This window comes from Pelecanus crispus, chromosome 2 (genome assembly GCF_030463565.1).
Source record: "Pelecanus crispus isolate bPelCri1 chromosome 2, bPelCri1.pri, whole genome shotgun sequence".
Classification (NCBI taxonomy): domain Eukaryota; kingdom Metazoa; phylum Chordata; class Aves; order Pelecaniformes; family Pelecanidae; genus Pelecanus; species Pelecanus crispus.
In genome coordinates, this window is record NC_134644.1 from 129,596,079 (window position 1) to 129,619,125 (window position 23,047).

The following is a 23,047-nucleotide window of genomic DNA, read 5'->3' on the forward strand; positions in this document are numbered from 1 at the left end:
AATGCCCTGTATATCCTTGCTAAATCATATAGCTATCACAGAGCCATGGACTAGTCAGACACTCATATTTCTGTGTGTATCCCTTAGAGTATGGTAAATAAAAATGCAGAGACACCTATTTATCCTGTGTGTGTTTGGTAATCCAGTCTCTGTTTAAGGTAAATCAAGCTCCTTGACATGAACCAAAGCAAAACCCCTAACCAGCGCTCCTGATCATACCCTAAGCTAATCATAGAATCACAGAATCATAGAATGCTTTGGGTTGGAAGGGACCTTTAGAGGTCATCTAGCCCAACCCCCCTGCAGTGAGCAGGGACAGCTTTAACCAGATCAGGTTGCTCAGAGCCCCGTCCAGCCTGACCTTGAATGTTGCCAGGGATGGGGCCTCCACCACCTCTCTGGGCAAGATGTTCCAGTGCTTCACCACCCTCACTGTAAACAATTTCTTCCTTATGTCTAGTCTAACTCTATTCTTCTTTAGTTTAAATCCATTATTCCTTGTCCTGTCACAACAGGCCTTGCTAAAAAGATTCTCCCCATCCTTCCTATAGGCACCCTTTAAGTCCTGGAAGGTTGCAATAAGGTCTCCTCGCAGCCTTCTCTTCTCCAGGCTGAACAACCCCAACTCTCTCAGCCTGGCCTCGTAGGAGAGGTGTTCCAGCCCTCGGATCATTTTGGTGGCCCTCTTCTGGACCCGCTCCAACAGGTCCATGTCCTTCTTGTGCTGAGGGCCCCAGAGCTGGACGCAGTACTCCAGGTGGGGTCTCACCAGAGCAGAGCAGAGGGGCAGAATCACCTCCCTCGACCTGCTGGCCACGCTTCTTTTGATGCAGCCCAGGATACAGTTGGTTTTCTGGGCTGCAAGTGCACATTGTTGGCTCATGTCCAGCTTTTCACCTACCAGTACCACCAAGTCCTTCTCCGCAGGGCTGCTCTCAATCCCTTCAACCCCCAGCCTGTATTGATATTGGGGGTTGCCCCATCCCAGGTGCAGGACCTCGCACTTGGCCTTGTTGAACCTCATGAGGTTCACACAGTCCCACCTCTCTAGCTTGTCCAGGTCCCTCTGGATAACATCTCGTCCTCCTGGTGTGTCAACCGCACCACTCAGCTTGGTGTCGTCTGCCTACTTGCTGAGGGTGCACTGAATCAAAATAACTAAGATAATTATGATGCACTCAACTAAGATAATTATGATGCATTCCCTCTTTTCTCATAGCATTATCTAGATAGGAAGTGATTTAGTTTGATGATATCTCATCAAAATTGTATGCAGTTTAGTCCAGAATTCTGAAATGATGGAATACATAGCAAACTGACGTATGATGTGAATGTGAAAATATTTTCTATGGTCCCTTGCAGAATATATGTTCTAGATTTAGCACTAGTGCTAAGAATGGAAGCAATATGATTTTCTTAATTTGTGTGACTGTGGGGAACATCAACAAAGTATTACAGGTACTGAAATCAATAGCTTTTCTTCCATGTGCCATTTATGTATTGCATTTATGTCCCATCTATAAATAAAAATATGCAGGCAGAGAGCATCCTTGTGTAATTATAGCAAAATAACACTAGCAGAAGATAATAGGCAGTAATTTGGTTACAAAGACTAAAACAAATGGGTCCTAGATGATTACTTATAAATAAAATGTTTCTTATTAAAAAGTATTGGCGGAGAATCTTGGTCCCAGATATGTCAAAGGAAAAAAAATTGTATTATTTTCAGTGAAAAGATTTCTCTTTTTGATGATTTCTTATTACAATAATTTAATAGCATCTCAAGAGAAGTCTTAAATCTAATTTGTCAGCTTGTCTGAATTGTTTATTTGTTTGCATTACATTCTGGTATTCTTTGAAGTTAATTTTATTAAATGGTATAAAATATAAAAAGCAGCCTAAGCTATCTGTGAATAATAATTGGGAAAAAGATTTATATCTTATTGGTTGTTTTCAATGTTACGCATGATACAAACAGTATTTGTTCAATGAGATTGTCTTCTTACAATGCATTTCTCAAAACATGGATTAACTATGTCAGATTTTCCATCACCACACTGAATGTATGCAAATTGTGAAGCTGGTGGTATTTTCAGTATATGCTACTACCTTGGTCACCAATTTCTAAATTGGACTGCTTGCTGTTATTCCCAAGTTCTGTCTACTTATGGATTGAGAGTTCCCTTTTAAAGGCAATAAATAGTGCGTACTGAGTTCTTATTTGGTCTTCCATGAAGGCATGATATGATTGTGTGCCTTGACTTGAGAAGTGTCTTGGGGTCCTCACAAGTAGCTCAAGCCAGCATCTACCACAGAGTCTTTTTGAATTTGGTTGCAATTTGTGCTTTAAAAGGAATTGCCACTGGGTCCACCTGTCAAATATATTTTAGGGTAAATGAAAATTTACTGCTTCCTAAAAATGCTGTATATGGTCCTGTAAAATATTCTCAGTGATGCAGGTTACGCACAGTTACTGAGAATTGTACAGGGAAAGCACTTGAAGGGAACAGGCTGCTTTTATTAACTAAAAGACTCCCTATCCAAATGTATTATAGAGTGTTGAGCTCAGTAACACTGCACCTTCAAACCAGTAAGCACTTCTGCTTATGTTTTATAATTCATAAAAACTGATTTAGGAATACTTTATATGACACACATTTAGTTTTTTGGCAATTTGTGAAAAAACCAACATGTTTTACAACGTACAAATCATGTTTTACAAAGTACAAATGTCAATCTATACATATATATATTTGTACAAAATTATATCAACCTATGTTAACTCTCTGAGGCAAGCATTCAACAAATGGTTCTGAGGAACTATGATGTTCAAAAACATGAAACAATCATTCACTTGGCTTTGACAGTGGTATAGATCAGTATCCCCAAGCTTGCCTATTCCTAATGCAGAAGAATAAGCCTTTAAAATTAGAACTCAGAACAGTCACCACAGCGAGCACTGTGACACTGAAGTCAGCACATAGGAACATGAAAGATAACAACATGTGAAACTCTCTTGTGTGTATGTCACTGCTGTAGCTACACAACTCTGTGAAACTGGGTGCTTAGGTGACCAGGTCTTGCTTCTCCTTTCTACTTTGGCACTATGAGGTAGTCATTGAAAAAGGATAGGTCTGGACCCTGTACACTGCTCATGCATTTTGCAGTAATGAAAATGAAAAGAAAAAAACCACCCAGAACATATGAAACTGCAAGAAGGAGTAACCCAGGGATCACCAAGATACTGTATTTTAAGAGAGATCTGACTACTGGTCACAGCATCACCCTGTACATCTGCTACACATGCAAAACGTGCAGTTCTGGCTACACAGGGCAGGACTTCAGCTTCTTTGGTAGGAGAGAAGGAATTAAATGGGTCTTACTGGGTATATGCTTGACTAATTCACCCAATTTTAGCTATCTAGAATTTGGACATCTAGTTTAAGCTAGTTGTTACACTTCTAATGTAGTGTGGTACATTGTGGTGTAGACACATCCAGAGTGTATCAGAGTGAACCAGTATTCATTCCAGTTCAAACCAGAATGAAGGAACTGTTACTCAGAAATTCTCTAGAACAAGAAAATTAGCCAGAATAACTAGCTTGAATGTTTGAAGTATTTTGTATTCCTGACTTAATAACTTTAAACTCACAACATTTCCACACTCTTATTTTTGCAAAAATAACCCTCCTTCATGTGGACATCTTTGGGAAAAAATCTGTGCAATTTGTTGAAGATCACTCAAAAGGAATAGATAGTTCTTTTATTTGGGAATCATTTCATGCATTGTCAATAGCATTTTTATTCCTTACACTTTGGATGAAGAGTGCTTGATAGCCTGTGAAGTATGCTGTTGAACTGTCAGTTCTAGGAATTTGTTTTGATATCCTGATGGAAGAAGTGCAGTCTTGTTGGGATTAGTCTCAAGAAGGATTTTGTCCCCTCCATGCTATAGACCTGATTTTGCAATGTGCTGAAGTAAGAGCCATTGCTAAGTAGGGCTCTCCAAAACCGATGTCATGCATAAACTGAAATGTGTTCTTGAATCGTGCCTGTGGTTTGGTGTGACTGTTGTTCTCTTTCCCCTGAGAGGGAATGAAGTGAGTGGCAAACCAGCATGGGAAATGCCGAAGTACTGAAGTTCTGTACATACTTCATCTTCACTTGAACTTAATCTGATTATGACTAAGGCCAGGTACCCAGGGATTTTGCCTGCCCATCTAAGGGTCCTTGTTATTACTGCATCTCTCTCCTGGCCTCTCCATACACCATCAGAGAAGAGAAAGACGATAGCTCATTTCTTTGATTGTTGTTCTTGTGAGAGAAAGAGAGCGTCAATGCCCTTTACATTTCTCATGTAGGAAACGACACGCTTAAATAGATTTGCTGTTCCTGCAGAAAGGCAATGGTCTAGATCTTCCGACAAGATCTATTGAGTTACATAGGTCTATAATAAAAGGAGTTTGCAATGTAGGTAGGAAGTATGGCCACCTGAATGGTATACTGGGTTGTTTTGTTTCTTTTTTTAACTCACTATTTACAGGATATAAGAAAACATCATTGGTCAAACAAGGCGAAAGGAATTGCACACACTTAGAGATGACGGAAGCTATTCTATTTTCCGTAGCACACATTAGTGGGCTCAGGAGGACAGCATTTGAAGCAAATATGATAGAGTTTCACATAAGTTGCCAAATTCCTCCAGTTTATCTGAAACATAATGTCCTTAACTCTGTTTATGGTAGATGGGACCTCACCTGTCACATACACACAGAGAATGAATGTGGTGCTGAGATTAAGGGTTTTTATCTAGAGAAGGGGCAAATACATAGAAAGAGAATTTTAGGGAAAATAATTCTAGCACTTGCTTTGTGTTCTGTGCACAGTTAAGATACTGTTCTTTTGGTTTTTTTCCTCTTCAAGTTCCTAAGACAAACACAGCTGATATTATTTAGCATGGTGCAGGTTAGGGATTTTTGCCAGTCATTAACATAAAGAGATCAATACATCATGAAGCTAAGGGACCTGTATAGATTTAGGACAGTTAAAAATTTGACCTCCCTCATGTTCTGTTTAATTTCAAGTAGATACTAAATCATTTGTAGATATAGATACAGGGCATAGATGGAAGTGTAATCCAACACCAATGAGAGGAAGTCATTTACAAACCCTTAGACAAAAGAAAATGGAACAGCACTTCTTGCCTTCAGTTTCTGTGGTGTTTGATGCATGTGAAATTAATGTCTCCCTCAAAATAACAGCACAATGTAAGTGAGGATGACCTTATAGTTATGTGAAATACTACTGAAATCACAATGAAAAATGTTAGTGCTTCAAAATATCTGAGGGGGGATATCTTTAAGCAAGGCTGAAATGTCAATTAAAAAAAATGGCTCTTTTTCACTTTTAAGCAAAGAAGTTTGAAATGTATTTTTTTCTACATAAAGCCACACTAGATATAAAAAATAGAAGATTTTTTCTAGCCAGCTGTAAATTTTATTAATTGCATATTTATTCTGTAGAACAATCTTTTTTTTTTCAACAAAACACAATGTAATTCATAATATAATTACTTGAAAGGCCACTGATATGCTTAGAATTAATGACCTGCTCAAATTCCTGATTAAAGCTCTCATAAGTAAACTCAAAATAAGTTCTCATGACAGGGTTTCCTTTTGTTGTTTTATCATTTAAAAATAGATTTTTTTTTTATATGACCTTTATATTAATACAACTAGAGTTTTTTAATGTGGAAATAAAAAGAGAGGACTTCTATGACAGGTTATGACTTCACGTGGAGTAGGGAATCATCAGTGGAAAAAAATCTTTGGTTTTGGGCATGATGAATTTACTACCTCTCTTATTTTGTTTAATCAGGATTAAATATAGATAAAGGAGTTTCAGAGTAAATTTCATAAATGTAGTCTGATTGGTCTGAATCAGACACTGCCAAAGTATAATACATCCATATGATCAAAGGGACATCAGAACACATAACACTAAATTGATTTAACTACATACCATAGAGGGGTTAAAAATTCCTTTGGAAGGAGATCAGCTATTTATAATACAATTTTCAATTATAACTACACTGACTTGCTTGTGTATGGTTTTTTATGTTTCTTTTTTTTTCCTCTAGGCCATACTTTGGAGGTACAAGTTTTCCCAGCTCAAAGGTTCTTCAGATGATGGGAAGAGCAAAATCAAATTTTTGTTCCAAAACCAAGATACTAAACAAATTGAAGCAAAGGTAAAAACAATACCTTGTTTGTTTCATAAAGGCAATGTACATTAAAAGCAGTTGTCAAAGCAGCTAGGGGAACGGAGGAGTAAATTAAACTAAATTACTTAGAAATATTAGATTAATGCACAAAGTCAAAGAATGCAAAGAAAACCAAAGAAATGCCAAGAAAAGAAAACTGAATCAATTTCTTGGATTTTTGCTAGTTTAAAGTCTTTTGAAACATGTAATTACATTAAAAATAATAAAAAATAGGACTCGCTATGTATGGTTTTAGGCACATTTGCCAACTCTCCTCTTTATCATTTTCATAAAGCTGGCTGAGAGTTTGTTTTTCATCCTATACTCATATCGTGAAGGAATGGTGCAAAATATATCCTTAAGTCAACCTGGGGACAAAACCCAGCACAGGTCTAAAATCTGTTTTTATTTCTCAGAGCAAAAAAGTGTGGATTAAACACATATTCCCTTACAAGAGTGAAGCTTTGTGCCTGTGTCTAATTCAAATATGAAAAGCTGTATTTTCAGTTGTGCTTTTGATTCAAGAGTTAGTTTATGAAAACAGTAACCTTGAGAGATTTATGCTTAGTTTGATTTATGTCTTTCGAGAATACGGCATTTACTGTCCCAGTGTGTGTGAGGAGAAGTGATCTCCCAGGATCTTTGATAAGTGGAACTGCCTTAGAGTCTGAATAGAAGGCCTTTTTGACTAGAATCCCAATTTTTGTGTAAACCTAAAGAATATTTTCTTAGCCATCTTTAAGCCTTGCTTTTGAAGCATTTGCTGCTTTTGAAGCATTTGCTATACCATTTTTCCTGACCATGTCAGAGAGAAAATTGCTGAATGAATGTGATAGCAATACAGTTCCATGAGCAAAAAGTGGTTAATTAAATTGTTGTCTAAAAGGGCTAAATATGCACAGCTTAATAAACTATGTAAAGAAAAAAGGCATTGTATAAGAGGCAGCTGGGAGTTTAAATGCAAGTAGCTACATTAAGCAGCTAGTTTTCCTTCCTGCATGTCTCTTTATATTTGGTATTAATTATTTTCTACCTAACAGCTATTTACTTGATTTTGAATGTTGTCCTCAATACAATAAAGGTATGTAAACCCTCCCATTAAATCAACAGCAATGAAATGTGATGGACTGTGGCTTTCAGTACCTTCATGTTCTGCTACATCTCAAAGATAAATATTTTCTTACTTCTGATTTCCTTCAGAAATTGTTTTAATAGTACAGAATTTCTTTTCATCTCTAATAAGAAAACATAACAACTGAATGTTGTGAGGATAATTTTCTTTTAAGCAAATAACTGGAAACTTTTATCATGCTCCTAAGTACAGCTCAAGAATGAAACTCATCATTATTTTTCTAATATCTGTCTGCTGTTGCCGTTATATTAACACATGATTTTAGGACTAAAGACATTTCTTAGGAATCCAAGAATGAGACAGTGTTTCTTTTTTTCAGTAGAACTAGAATATATTTTTAATACTAAAGTAAATTTCAAAAATTTAAAACAAAATATGAAATCTTGATTTTGAAGAAGAAAAATAGTTTTAATCAAAATGTTTTCATGTTTTAAATTAAATCTGTCATGCAAATCACTTTATAAACCTTAGAGATATCCTGGTACCTTTATCGTACTTATTGTTATTCCCACACAAACTGAATAGAGCTTTAAATCAAGGAAATTTAATCTTTCTACCTTTTATTAAGGTAGAAATTCTGCCTTCTACCTTATGAAGGCAGAATATTATGCAAACTTGCTAGCATGCTTATTAATATGCTGTCATGTTCCCCGGTTGCTTCTCTTTATTATAAATTTAAACTCTCACATCAATCAATTTGGAAATAAAAATTTGCTACTTTTAATTCATTTTCTTGGTGATCAAAGTATACCAATTGTATCACGATCAAAAGGTCAGATTATGTTGTCTCTGGAAGGTGCTACGGCATTTATAGTGAGGACTTATATACATTCCAATTTGTTTACATATGAAGTATGTTGCTTAGTATAAGAAATATAGATAAATGTGGCTACAAAATGAATGTGAAGATTCTTGGGTCATATTTTTCCAACTTTGGTTAGTTTAAAATTCTATGCATAGGCCCCTTCGGTGCCCTTTAAGCCTTCCATGGATTTAAAGCACTATTCAGCATGAGAAGAGGTGGAACAATCTAGCCTCTATTTGTTGGACTTTACCAGCATTACAGAGTTAGAGGTATAGCTATTTGGGGAACTCTTGAGTCATTAGGAAATGTTAATCAGATTTTCAGAAATGCTTGTAATGCCAGGTTTCATGCGTACTATATGTGGACTTCATTTGGGATCAGATGATGGGAATTTTGTAAAACATCTGTTAAAGGTTGTGATGAATATTCATGGCCACAGCTATCATCACCTGTTAAATGCAGCTCTGTGCTTCAGATGGCTTGGAGACCCACTGTTGTAAGGGGAAATACAGCGTAACATTTTCTTTACATAAAGATAATTTTTTGCCAGTTATATTACACAGGGAATGATCGGAATATAGTGAGATGAGAGCTCACAGCTGAGAACAAAACCAAAAACCTGAGGAGCCATTCCCCAACATATTAGGGCTCTTCCCTACTGCATTCCCAAGCAATAATGAGGAAGCAGGGCATGACAGGTAACTTTGATACAGCTTAAGAGTGCCAGTAGAACTGAGAGTGCTTTTTTCCCCTTCATCAGTAACACTAACACACTGTATGCAGAACCTGCTATGGTGTATGCATATCTGATCTGAGAGTCCTGCTTTTCTTGCCTCCAAGGGCTGTTTTCCTCCATCTCTGAGTTTCAGCTATGGCACTGACGGAATGTGTTAATGTATTTAATGCACTGTAATTCAGTTACTCCCTGCAAATGTGAGGTGGTCTGGCCATAGTTTTTTTGTTGTTGTTTGTTTGTTTTTAAATAATATTGCTTTCATCACGGTTGACAGCCAGCTGAATATGAGCCGGCAGTGTGCCCAAGTGTCACTATAAAGATATATAGTGTAGTATGAAAGAAGTGTTTCCTCATAGATTTCAGCAATTCCAGTCTGAAAAACCTGAAACAGTAATTACCGTAGGTCACACCAGTGGGTCCATGGCAGGATGCCTGGATGCAAACACCTAACTTTGAAGGTCTCTAAGGCAAGGTCTAAGTGGTTTCTGAGAAGAAAACCACTTAGGGGCAACATTAATCACCAATACCCCTTAGACATTCCAATCTGTAGGTTATTTCCCAGCTGTCACTCAGCAGGAGATATTGCACAACTTTGCACAGTCAGACAGAATATTTCTGACTGAGAGCTACAAAATAGAGCTGTCGGCTTGGCAGAATGTGGAGCCTACGTGTCCCTCTCCTTCATTCTTACTGAGCTGTTGGGGTTGGGTTGAAAAAACCAAGCACAGAAGGGAAAAGCTTTCTCCTCGTCTGTAAGACACAAAGGGATTCACTTAGGCACCTTTCTATCTAGTTACCTATCTATTTACCTATTTGTTTAGCTACAGTTTAATAATCCATTAGTGTCTCTCCAGTATCACAGCATCTTCCAGAGGCTAACACAATCTCAGGACTGTAATAAACTCAGTGCTGCGCTCTTCAATTTTACCTGACTACGTACTGGACCACTGCAATAGAAACTGCTTTATATTTTTCTGACAAAAATGAAGAGTATCTTAAATCTATGAGAGATCCCATTTTGATGCATATATATGCCCCAAACATATGAGTGTGTAATGTATATAAAAATCAGCATCAGCGCTGTTTTTCTTATTACATGCAATTTCCATTTGCATTTTTAAAGTAAACACACCAATCAGTAGTTTCTGTGAACTGAGTTTCTGTGCCTTGTAAAACATATGTGTAGCTCAAAAGCTACACTTCTGTTTGTGCTTTCACCTTTCTCAACTTGCAGGGCTTTTTCACAGCCTAACAGTTTTGTCAGAAAAACTCAGGCGAGGTCACACAGCTGTGCTGCATCAGATTAGCTTTTGTTCACAGACTAGTCGAACCCCTGAGCTGAGTGTTACAAAACTAAAGTGAATACAAAAATCGGCACATCAAGATGAAGATCCAGTCAACTTTTTTGCCTATTTGAATGTGAAGAACAGACGAGGGCAGAAATATGGTATCAGCAAAGGAAGAAGTGTAACTTCAAGGATTTAACATTAAGACTTATTAAATAATTAATACTACCTTAATAGTAATTAATGCCAATTAATTTGTACTTGAAATTATCTTACATAGAAATCTAAACTAAAGTAAGACAAATACCCTGAGTTACTGCTGTTGTAATGTGAACAAAATGCTCACTTTCAAGTGTTGCAAGGTGTCTTAATGGATGCTTGCATCATTTTCCAGATTGACATTTCTGGTCATTTCAAGTGTATTTTCCAAAATATAATTTTAAATTGTTCTTAGCCTTGAAGGTTTTTCTGTGAACATAACAGTGCTCTTCAAATTTAGAATATCATCTTTAAGTGGGTTTTAAGTATACATCCTTAGGATTTTTGCAGAGTTATTGCTCAATTGCAGTGACTGCATTCTGAGTTCAGATTTCTGACCTGTGTATGTTCGTGTGATTCAATTTTTAGTTTCATCATGTCTTGCACATGGATTATCTGTTTAATATCTATTTTAGATCAGATTCTATGCTAATATAGAGAGACCATGTAACACCACATTTCATGAAAGAACACATATCTTCTCATAACAGCAGTTTATATATGGATGAAAGAAAAGATTTTTTCTAGCCATATGAATACTTACAAACTTAAATTTGCTTGATTTTGTAGATGTATTGTTTATGTAGTTGCATCATTAATATAATATAATAAGAGTTGGGCTTTTTGTTTCATCTGAGGGCAGTCCCTTTCTGTTTTCTCTTTCCACCTCTGCCCTTTCAATCCAGACTTTCTTTGTGAAAGGTTACTAGAATTCCCATACATTTCTGACCATGCTCAATAACTGCATCTTTCTCACATACCTTTCTGCGCAGTTACAATGTCCTCAGCAAAAACTGTGAATGTTCAGATTATTAATCTAGGAATGTCTGGTATAATGACAGCAATGTTGGGTGAGAGTAGTTCGATAAAGAGATAGCCTAGAAAGATAATTTGAAGACCAGAGAGTACACGGATATTCCTGGGAGAGCAGGGTCTGAGGTGATGTGTACAGACAACAGTCTGGAAATTAGAATAATAGTAAACTGTGTACTTGTGCATGGACAAATAGATGTGGCTTAAGTTTGGATTTCTTTGTTTTTTTGGGATTCAAAGCATTTGCTTTTCCCTACTGCTAGCAACTTTAATGGCTGCACTGCATATCTCTTCAGGTTTCTTAGGGTTTGCCTGTTTGTTTATTTGAAACTTCATCTGAAGCTGGGTGTGCAATACACAATACCCTGCCTAGATGAAAGTGTATTCAGGCAAGAGGATGGCTGCTGAGAGAGTGTACACAAAACCAACCAGCGGTGGCTAGGCGTGCACAAAAGCTTGTGGGTTCCCCTGCATCTGCTGGCAGTAGTGCAGACCTGTGGGCAGCAAAAAGTGCAAGTTCTCAACAGAAGGGAGGGAATGTTTTGTCTGTCAGCTGCTCTACGTGAAGTCTTATCTGTTCATTAAGCTTTTTTGTGATTAGGCTAATCTGCCAGAAAATTGTTGTTCCTGATAGATCCTGTTCCCATCAATCAGGCTCCTGTGAATCGAGCTGCAGCCATTAATCAGGCCTGTATGTACTCACCACATACCAGTCAGCCTACTGTGCTTCACGTTGCTTTAATTTCAAGTTAAATATGCATGTCTACATTGAAATAGGAATAATGTTTCATGGCAAATAATAATCTAGTATTTTCTGACTTCTTAGTGCTCATCTTTGCAGTCAAGGTAATTTCTGCGCTGGGTCATTACTATCAATAATAGTAATCCAATGGGACCTTCAGAGGCTGTTCTGTTGCCTCACCCATTTTCCTTGAAGGTCCATTGAGCAATGGATCTTCCCAATGTGTTACTGTTGCAGAAACACCTGTGATAATTGTTGGTAATAATTGTACTAATGCACTGTGAAAATTCAGTGTCCAGTAGCCGTAATTATGATAATAAGAATTTTCAGCTAGTAGGGTTGCCTAATTGACTCGAACAATTCTTAAACTATAATATTTGTTTTAATAGGCTTATCCTGTTGAGACATCAGGGAAATCTTTCTACAGATAACACATGGAATTAACATTACAAATATTCTGCTGTTCCACTAAATGTTTATTCCCTCATCTTAAGCTTCAGTTTTATTTTTATAATACCAGAAGAATAAATAATATTATATTAATAAAAAGGAGTTAACTGAAAAGTAACTTAATTTGAATTACTGATAGTACTTATTCTGGAATAGCTTCCAGAATTTCTTGTTTTCTCATCTTTGAATTTCCATTGTTTTCCTATCTATGATAAATTTTCTTATTTTGAAATTTGAGGGAGGAAAAAAACCTTTGGCATAGTGATAAAATTGCCCTTCTCCCAGTGTTTAAAAATCAGAATGTCTCTAAACAGATTTTTTTAAATAGGCACAGATGGCAGGTTTGTGAAACTTGGCATAAACTTTATCTTCTGTATTGAGAACTGGTAGTTAGGGGAATTTAAAGAAGCTCATGGGATGTTATAAATTTATTTCTGAGCATGTCTGAAGGACATCCACTCAGATTGTAAGAGGCTGAACAAAGCTCCACCCATTCAGTACATCACTGGACACTCTTCACATGCAGCTGTCTGCTTTCAGGCAGTCGTTCCCCATCGCACAGAAGGGATTTGTGAATGTCTCCATGAATTACGTGAAGCAATATCTTCCAGGAAATCTCAAGAGGCAGAAAATTGCAGGTTAATGTCATTTTGAGAGATTTAGCAATTTTTGTTGAATTTACAACATTACCAATATTCTTCTAAACAAAAAAGCAAAACCCTCGGCACTACATAGCCTGGAAATGCCAGTGCTGGACAGAAAGACAAATAGAATATACCACAGATATCTGTTACTGGCTTCGTATTACAGTGAAGATATCTGTATAGGCAGTGAATCAAAGCAGAAAGATGGCAACTCTTCACCACCATCCATACAATTATATGTATTCAAATACCTCAGTATTTGCTTTCAAATACAACAGATATTGACTGATTAAATGCCAACTCCAAAAATACATCCTGATGATCACCTAAAAAAGATTGATCAGATAAAGACAATTAGACACAAAGGAGCAAATTTCTGTATTTAAAAAAAAATGCAGTTTTTATTTATTTCCTCAGTGATGGTGTCTCAAAGAGTCCCAGCTAGTCCAATCACATGCTGAGGAGCTATAAAGAAGCGTAAATTAAAGCAGAAAAAGAAGGACTTCGTCTAATATTGCTACTGAGTTTAAAACATGGAGTCTGTTCCTTTTTTCGGTTCAATAACAGTAACCCTCCCAATGAAAACAGAGCCAGAATATCACTGTGTGATAGTAGCACTTTTTGAAAATGTGTGGTGGGTTTTTTTTTTTTTTGGTTAAAGTATCAGTGTAGGTAAGATAATAGCTATAATAGCTACCAGTGTGCAGTGACGTGATGAACAAATGTAACATATGTGGAACTCAACGTTATTGATCTTTGTGCATATATTGGGTATACAGTAGTACTCCAGAGATGTGTAGACTGTTCTGGTGCAGTCATTCAATTTCTATCTAAATTAACCTGCAAAAGTGCCAGATTTGTATTAACCTGAGGCAAAAAAAAATATTATATAGTGTCACTTCCTTTCCCCTTTAGCTGGTAGGATCTCATATTTCTATGGAGGCACTTAACTTAGAAATTTGTCTGTCCTAGCCTCCAAACAATTATTTACTGAATGGGAATAGCTCAATGTCTAAATCCCTATAATGGAGAACTGTCAGGCACTTTGGCAGAATTACATCAAACTATTAAAATTATTGCTATTCGAATAACAGTTCATTCCTGGGTATATGTTTGTGAGGTGTTCTTTTTGTTTCATGTTTAATCTTTTTGTTTTCACTTCCAGGAGCTGGAGTTTTCCAACCTGTTTGCAGTCCTTCACTGTATCCATTCATTCTTTGCAGCCAAAGTGGCTTGTTTGGACCCTTTGTATGTAGGCAGTCAAGCCACAGCTTCTGCTGCTCCCACAACTTCTGGTACTGGCAAATTGAAGTATACTACTTGACATCTCACATTGCAGCACTGCCACTTAACAACGAGACATAACAATGTATAAATATTCATAAGAAGTAGACCTTTGGTGAACCATGTACTTGGAAACCAATCCTGGAGGCAAGACATCTTGCAGCATCAGCAGATACATGGTCATGTGGGATCATAAATTCATCTCTGTTCTGCAAGACATCAGTAAATAATCCTAGTCGAAACCCCAGAATAGGATGGATATGCTTTTAGTATGATCTATTTGTACTTACATAGTGCTTTAAGCAACACTGGAAGCAAAGGAATAAATGACGAAATGAAGCACTTCAATATTTAATAAAATTTTCAAATTGCTGTAATAATACACAAATAGAATTGTCATTTTCCTGTTTTCAGACGGTTTTTATGACAATGTACTAAACTCTGAATATGAACTTAATACCCTATCATTATATTATAAATTGCATAAGAGCAAGAACAAACATATAGTACATGGTAACAAGGAGATAAGCATGAAAAGGCATTTGTGTAAGTCTCTCCTCAAATAAGAAAGCACTTTAAGGACTGTTGTAAATCCATACTTGTGTCCATACATAGAGTCATACTACTTTTTCTGTTTTGTTCTTTTAGTCTAACAATAACAACAACAAAGATATAGCCATATTGGACTGATACATTAAAAAAAAAAAAGCCACAAAAAGCAAAACACCTTTCCATGAGTAAGCCACTCTTCCTCAGTAAAAACAATGTGATATGAATTTAATTTAAATTGTAAATTAAGTGCAAGTACATAAAATATTATATCTGCTATTTACTTCCTTTTTTTCGTCAAGAATTAAATTCGGTAAATCTAAAAGTCTTTGTTCACAAGGCTTAGCTGTTGAATTTGTTTCAGAGACAATCCACCTAATATATCGTTTCCATGTGTAACCTTGATTTCACATTATAAGTGGAACCTCTGTTCCACTCAGGCTCTCAACAAATTAGACATTCTACATTATGTTTGAAAAATGAGTCCACACTTTGAATTCTTAATAATTAGTAAAAGACAGGAGTAAATTCTGTAAAGAATAGATGGCAGAATGCATAATGTCTTTGTATGTTAAGAATATTACATCACTTGGGACAACATACTAGTTCCAGAGTATCATTTCACGATGAGATCTGAGGGAGTTGTAAATTTAAAATTAATAACTTTATTTAAATATAATTTGGCAAAATAATTTAATTTTGTGGTATTAAACACATCAGTGAAGACGGAAAAATGGTGGGAGCATGTGTGGGATATAGCAGAAACAACAGAAAAGGTGAGGGATTTTTTTTTGCCAGACAGGATAAGAGAACCTAAAAAACTGCAGGAAGAACAGTTAGTGCAGGTACAATGCATGCATAACATTTTAAAAGGTACTTTTGGGGGTTTCTATTTATTATATTGAAATCAAAACTTCCTTTTTTTTTTGCTTAGACTCATTATAAAAAGCACATAGCATGTAAGCGTTATGGACACCATCTGCCTTGTTCAGCAGAAAGACTAATTCTGTCACATCCCTTTCTACATACTAAGATAATTAAAACTTCAAAAGTGAAGCCAGAGGAAAGCTTTTTCAAAATGGGAACAATTCAAAATGCAAGGCAGGGACAAAAGATGAATGAACTGTAGGGGCAAATCATGTCTCTGTTTTTTTACTTGGCGTTGGAAGTATTTGGATTTATGTGTGTGAGTGTATCCTTGCCTTGAAGTATAGCTGATCTCACCTGACACTAGTTCCAAATAATCTCACAATATATTTTCTGGGGACTCTTTTATCACTTTCAAATGACTTTCAGTACATGCTTACTTCTTATTAGTACACCTCCAAGGGTTACACATTTATTTTCCACGCTAAATACAATGGAAAGATGTCATAATCCAGCTATTAAATTCTTTAAGTGTCATCAAAATCCAACATTTTCATAGTCATCATCATGTGTTTGTTTACATGAAGTGGCCCTAAGTAAGGGGGTCACATCCTTGTCTCTGAACGACACATAAAACTACCATGGCTGTCCATGGGATCTTGAGTTTGTACCTGAGAGAGTACAAACCCCAGATATTTTGAAGCTACAACAGCCTACAGGGTTTAATGATGGTAACTCAGGCACTGTCCTTGTCAAGAAAGCATGTACTGGAAACACAAATTTTGACAGAGCACTGACAGTCCTGCAAACAGAAGCCCGATATCCGTTAAGCACAGTTCTCCTCCTCTGTGCTCCCAAATCATCTCCTTCCTTTTAGTGCGTTGCTGTGGCATTCAGCTATCACAGCGTTGGCATGTGCTAACACCTCGGTAAACGCTCTGCTGGTAATAGCAGAATCCAAAACTAATCAGCTGCCAGTTGGATGTTTTTCCTTCAACCGTTCATGTTATGTGCACAGTTGTACTAATGAAACTGGGAGTTGTTTAAGGGACGTTGTTTAAAGTACTTAAATGACCATAACATTTACCCAAAGCAGTAGAAAGTATGTCATTGCAAATTGCCGTATATTAATGGATTCCATGATATGAAAGCCCCCCCTCAAAATTTTAGAAAAATACTCCTTGTGCAGAACTGAGCTAATGACATGAACTTTTGGGACTCCACCAGGGTATCCTAGAGATCTCTGTCAAGTATTCTGTTTGTAGAACAACTGTATTCATCAATGAGACTTTTGTAACTGGGCATTAAATACACAACATTTAAGAGACAAACATTAGCCTGTAAATTGATTTTTTTGTTTTTCTAAACCCCTATATTTCAAAGAACTAAACTGGTGGGGCTTAAACAGTACTTTTATTTTCAAGAAGATAAAAGTGTCATCGTGAGAATATAAACTGCCATAGCCTTGACTGCAGGTCAGCGGTGGTTTGCAAATGCATCAGGCGTTTGTGCACTGACCTCATGGAATATTCAGAGGTGACTCTGTGGCCAGGCTTGTCCTTTTAGTGCAGGTTGGTTGGAAATTCAGTCTTGAACCAAAAAGGGAAAATTTTAAACTCTGTGTTATAACTAATCTTGGAATAGCAAAATATAATTTACAAACTTATTAAATGGCTATATTTTTCATTTAAATACATACAGGAGATTCCCATTTAAAGCATAATGAACTTCATATGCATATGTCAAAACCCAGGCTTTATGTTGCAACCTGTCATTTCACAGGTAACGTATAATGAATACAAGTCAACACAGCCCAGTGGCAATGAAAAAACACAATTATAAATGAGCTATCAGCTTTTGCTAAAAATCTGTATGCAAGTGAAAGCAAATATTTTAACAAAAAAGAGCAAACAAACCAACCCATAGCATAAAATGTAATTTGTCATGATAGTCTTTATGTCATGATATTCTTTATGTCATGATATTCTTAAGTAAAATTAATAAAAAAAATTATTTATATTACTGTGCCTATTGATGTGATGTTATACAGCACACCAAAAATATCTACTCTTAAATATAACTAAATATATTTGGTTTGATTTGCTTTGCTTTATGATGGACATTTTAGATGATCTGACCTTCACAGAACTAACCATATGCTAGGTTATAGTGTTAACATAATTTTATTATGAAAGTGTTACTGATCTGAATACACGTTATTCTCAATTTCGTCAGTGAATGAATATATTTTATTTCCTACATCCGTTTAAAAATACAGTTCCCGATTTCAAGAGAGCTTTGCATTCCAGTAGCATGAAGGCACCTTTGAAATAAAAATCAGAATATTTTTAAATGTTGGCCATTTTATTTTGTTAATTAAGTGCAGCAAGTTTGTGGAGACAAACTAGTTGTGAGTGGTTTTTTTTATAAAACCAGTAATTTAAGGTTTTGTCTGTTCAAACTAGAATTCGTAAGAATGCAAACCAATAATATACAATATCAATATGTTTTTAGATGAGAATCATGAAAAATATTCTTTTCCAAGTTAGTCCTTGATTCCACAAAAATATATTTATGTATTTTGTGCATGTAGATTTTATCAGAACACCTCAAAGTGGATAGTTAAACATGAGTAGGTAACTGTCAATACTGCAGCCTATTACTTTAAATGTGATTTGGTTTATTCAATGCCTTAAAATGTTTCTTACATCAAACAAAATATTAAAAAAGCTGAAGATATTGTGAATGTACAGTTGCTGCCCTTAGCAATTCAGCAGCTTTGCTACATATTGTCTAAGTACCCTTGAGTATTCCCTATGATGAAAAGAAAGACCAGTTTTCATTCTGGTAAGGCAATTCCAAGGAACCTTTTGGAAAAATATGATTTTATTAATATTAAACACTAATCCTTGTATTGCACTTTCCCTTTACTTACAGGGACTGGGCTCTGAAAAAGTGTAGTGTCTGAAAAAAAGTTTAAGCTGATTTTAAAATTTTCAGACTTGGGCAATTATGGGTCCATACTTTGGCCTCACACATCTAACCAGTTCTGCATGATGGGAAACATGAGAGACTCACTCAACCTCCCAAAATTTAAGTACCTGTCTTAGATGCCTAAGGTAGGACTTGAGGCTCTCAAAAGGAAAATACAAGGCTGAAATGTAGCTGAGGATCTCTGAAGGTTCTTGTACGTGTGTGTCTCTCTCTAAGGAGCTAGAGGTGCTTCTACATTAGTGTTTTCATTTTACCAGCAATGTGCTTTTGAAGCCAGGTTCCTGCCTGCTGCCACTCGCTGTGCTATTCTTGTTTCTTGTTTCTTGTTTCTTTTGACGCAATTTATGACATTGTTCTTCATAATGCAGAGCTGTCTTTAAGCGTGTGAACTGGGTTTTTAGGATGCAATTGAACGAGCATCACAGCTATAAGAGTTCCAGGTCCTGGGTGGGCTTTTAGAGCATGTGGCCCAACTGAAATGAGTCCAGAGGAAAAAAACCTTCTGAGATGCTAACAGTGAGGCTGCCAGCTGCTAGTACCCATCGTTTCTGTCCCTGCAGTGGCTGCTGCTCATGCACTGTGGGTGCCTGAAGGACCCCGGAAAGCTGAGCCTCGCAGTGTAGCCTGCCAGAGCTTAGTGCCTGAAGGGGGATGCTGCACTGTGGCAAGAGGCAGAGTGAAGCTGAAGAAGGCTGATGGGTGCTCAGGGCAGGTTATTCTGCATCACCTTTTTCCCTCATCACACTGGGACAGTACTGACTGCAAGCAGGCTGCCCTGTGCTGGTCAGCCCTCTGCCTGCTGCATCTTTCTCCCTGCCTATGGCAAACACACACCTGAATATTTGCTCTGAAGTCCCCAGGCACACTTCCCTGTCCCCTCACTCCCTTTGTTCAGACAGACAGCAAAACTGTGCTCTCAGCTACATAACGGAGCCTCTAAACCTCTTAGGCAGGCAGGGGACAGTATTAAGGATTATGGCAAGGGCATCTGTGTACCAGTAAGAGCGCCTGAGTGTGTGATTAACATTCAGGTTAAAGCAAATAAAGTCATATATAAGCTTCAGTGCTTTCCTGACTTGGAGGGTTCTTAAGTGCAATTTTAGTATTTTCCTTGGAATAAGGTCTGTAATGTCAACATATTTCTACTTGCTTGGCTCCATTTTCAGGAAGTTTAGCAGAGATAGCGGTTCATATTCTGTTGGAATCATAGAAGCATAGTAACACTGGAATAAAAAGAAATTTGTGTTTGGATTCTGTATATTGTTACAGTAAATTACATAATCTATTAAAATACGTTGAACAGCGCAAACCTAAATGCTTTCATTTACATAACCTAGTCATTTTTCACTATGGTATACATGCCTTTCACTTTCAACAATGTTCTCCACAAGAATCCTAACTATATATAATAGAAATTCTTTTATTATTCAGTATATACTAATATATAATGCATAGTGTGTGTGTGTGTATGTGTGTGTGTGTATATATATATTAGTATATACTAATGGAAGATATCAGTATATATTAATGAAAGTTACCTATTAGGCACAACTATAAAACAGAAGCATAAATCCATGAAGCTTTACATTTAAAAACTTAATCTTAATACTAAAGAGGAAAATATGTATATTAGTCAAAGAAATGGCTATTTTTGCAGGATATGCACAATCTGGATATATGATAATAAATTCATAAACATTAACTGATTTACTATTTCATACCTCCAGGAACTTTGATTTTTTAATTATTCTTATCCCTTTAGCATATTTACAATATATGTTTTAAGTTTTAATTTGTTATGGATAAAAATGACTGAAAAAATGTAATAGAAAGTGCTATATATTTTATAAATATTAAAAATTTAAGAAAACTATTCAAATTATTTATTTAATTTTTAGTTATGATTTTGTGGTTGTTTGTAATATGTATTTGTGACAAACATAAGTCACCTAGTTGTTTAAGCTCATTAATGTACCACTAATAAAATGCTATCTTCTGTTTTGTTTTTGTTACGTTTTGTTTTGTTTCTTTTTGTAATGGAACATAACAGAAAAAAATAGAAAATAAATACTTTTTTAACTAATCTTTTGCATTCGGTTATACAGCGTATGAGTTTTATATCATTGAAAGCCAACTCTAAGAGAGCAAGAAAATACCTGAAGAACCTGGGGTGCTAAAGTTATTTCCCAACACCATGTGTATTTAATAGCAATAATGATGATGCCTTACTTGTATGATCATTTCCACAAGGCATGACACCCACTTAATGTCTGACTAGGATTTTAGAAATATCCACCTCTCCCCTGGCTATAAAGCCCATGTACAACCAGATTGTTTTACCACACAACCACCAGATTATTTTACCATTGACCTTTAATTGCTTAGTGTTGGTTGGAATGAAGTTGGGCTTGATATTGCAGTGCTTGAAGGGTTTTTTTGGTACATCTTTGCAATCAAACAACTTTCAAATAGTCCTGCAATTACTAGAACAAAACCAACTTTGATGAGTTTAATTTTGTTTGTCTTTTTCCCTGACTGAGGGAAGAGTTGCTGGAAGAAGGGGATCCCCTGTTTTTATTAAGGCATCCTTGTACCTTTTCAACAATTTAGGGTGAGAGACTGCAGTGCACATCTCACAGTCACATTTTTGGTGCCTTTCTTGTGCTCCTGGTGCAGACAAACCAGGTAAACTCCCTTGTGACAGTGCTGCTGTCACCTCTGTCTCCCACCTCCTCCACAAGCAGTCACCAGGGCTTTCTTGGACCTCAAGCTGGGGTTGCCATCCTCAACTCTGTACCCAAGGAAATCTCCCTTGCTGGCCTCAGCCCTCTCAGCATCTTGAAGAGAAAGAAAAATATATGAAGTTGATTGTAATTATAAGTGTGATGAACACTTTGTGCTGAAAAAATCCTCAGTCCTCATTCCAAGATGTGGTTCAGCTGATGTGGGTTAGCAAACATACGTACCTCTGTCACATCACTTCAGTTAGGTTCGTGTGTCTCAAGCTTGTTTTTATATCACATTTAAGTGAAAGGCCAGGAAAAACATGAGAGGAGTGGTCTTTAAAACAAGAGATGAAGACAACCATAGAATATTACAAAGTTAGGAAAATCTTGGAAGTATATTCCAAACATACAGGAATCCTTTTACAGCTACTATTTCCATGCCCTTTAAATAGGAACTACATTTTATATTGGCAGCACGAATTCACATAGAACTGAAAGGTTTGTTTATTCTGGAAATACCTATTTTCTTCTGAATTACCATTTTTAATCTAGCATCTTTTACATCTTCCCCATAGGTTTTGACCTCAAATGAAAATTCTTGTAATCAAAATTTCTTAAGTTACAGTCCCTGAATGAGTTTCTTTAAATTCATGGTACTTATGTTCCACAGCTAGCATACTTGTTCTCCAAGGAGTACAACAATTTATTCTTGCAATGTTTAAAATGAATTGTGATCTATTTGCCTGTGCACTTGATCAATAAAACTTCATACAGTATAATATTCACGTCTTATCAATGATTAAGTTGTACAGTTCCCTAGTGTTTCTTTTTCAGTATTTCGACACTAGCTGTTCTTACATTTGCTTATGAAGTAGTAACATTTTCTTTAATTATTCTTCAAACACAATTGCCTTTACAAATAGAAAAATATGTCCCTTAATTGCCTTATCAGCAAAAAATATTTTATTCTCTGTAGTGTTGTAGTTAATATTGTTATGCAATTGTTCCAGAAAGGTAAAGAGAGAGCTTTACAAAACAGTGAGTATTGTGGTTTGTTGGGCATGTGCTTTATGTACTCTATGTGCACACTCTTCTCCCAGCTCTGAGCAGAATTTCTTCCCAGCCCTTTCCTTCTTTGCCATGTGTGGCACAGGTGCTTGCCACCAGACCTGGATCCAGACTCCTTAGCACTATGGACACAATTTTATTAGTCAAAAAATGCTTGGGTAGGGAGGTTTACTCTAATCACAGGAAGAGAAAGGACTAGACATTCTGCTGGTGGGAGTTGTTATGGCTACTCAGCAGTACAGCCAGCCCCCTTCCAGTACCCCAACAGCAACCCTTCTCCCTCCGCTCCGTCCCTGGCAGCAGTGTCACCTTCCTCTGCTGGCCTGACTTTTCAGGAACCCAAAACGTGCAAAGTGTTGTGTATGGCACTTTTACTGCACCGACCCTCCAAAGCTATTCCTTTAGGTGGATCTTTTACTAAGCTCAGCAAG

At 36.6% G+C, this 23,047-nt stretch overlaps 1 protein-coding gene across 1 annotated transcript in view; it reads left to right on the top strand.

Annotated features, from left to right (window-relative positions):
* The window catches only part of SNTG1 (syntrophin gamma 1), a 155,227-nt gene extending 140,775 nt beyond the window's left edge, over positions 1–14,452 (top strand). Inside the window, exons 16-17 of the mRNA XM_075705063.1 lie at positions 6,140–6,250; positions 14,294–14,452. Of these exons, the coding sequence (XP_075561178.1) occupies positions 6,140–6,250; positions 14,294–14,452 (270 nt within the window). The remainder of the gene's footprint in view (positions 1–6,139; positions 6,251–14,293) is intronic.
* Positions 14,453–23,047: the final 8,595 nt, after the last annotated feature.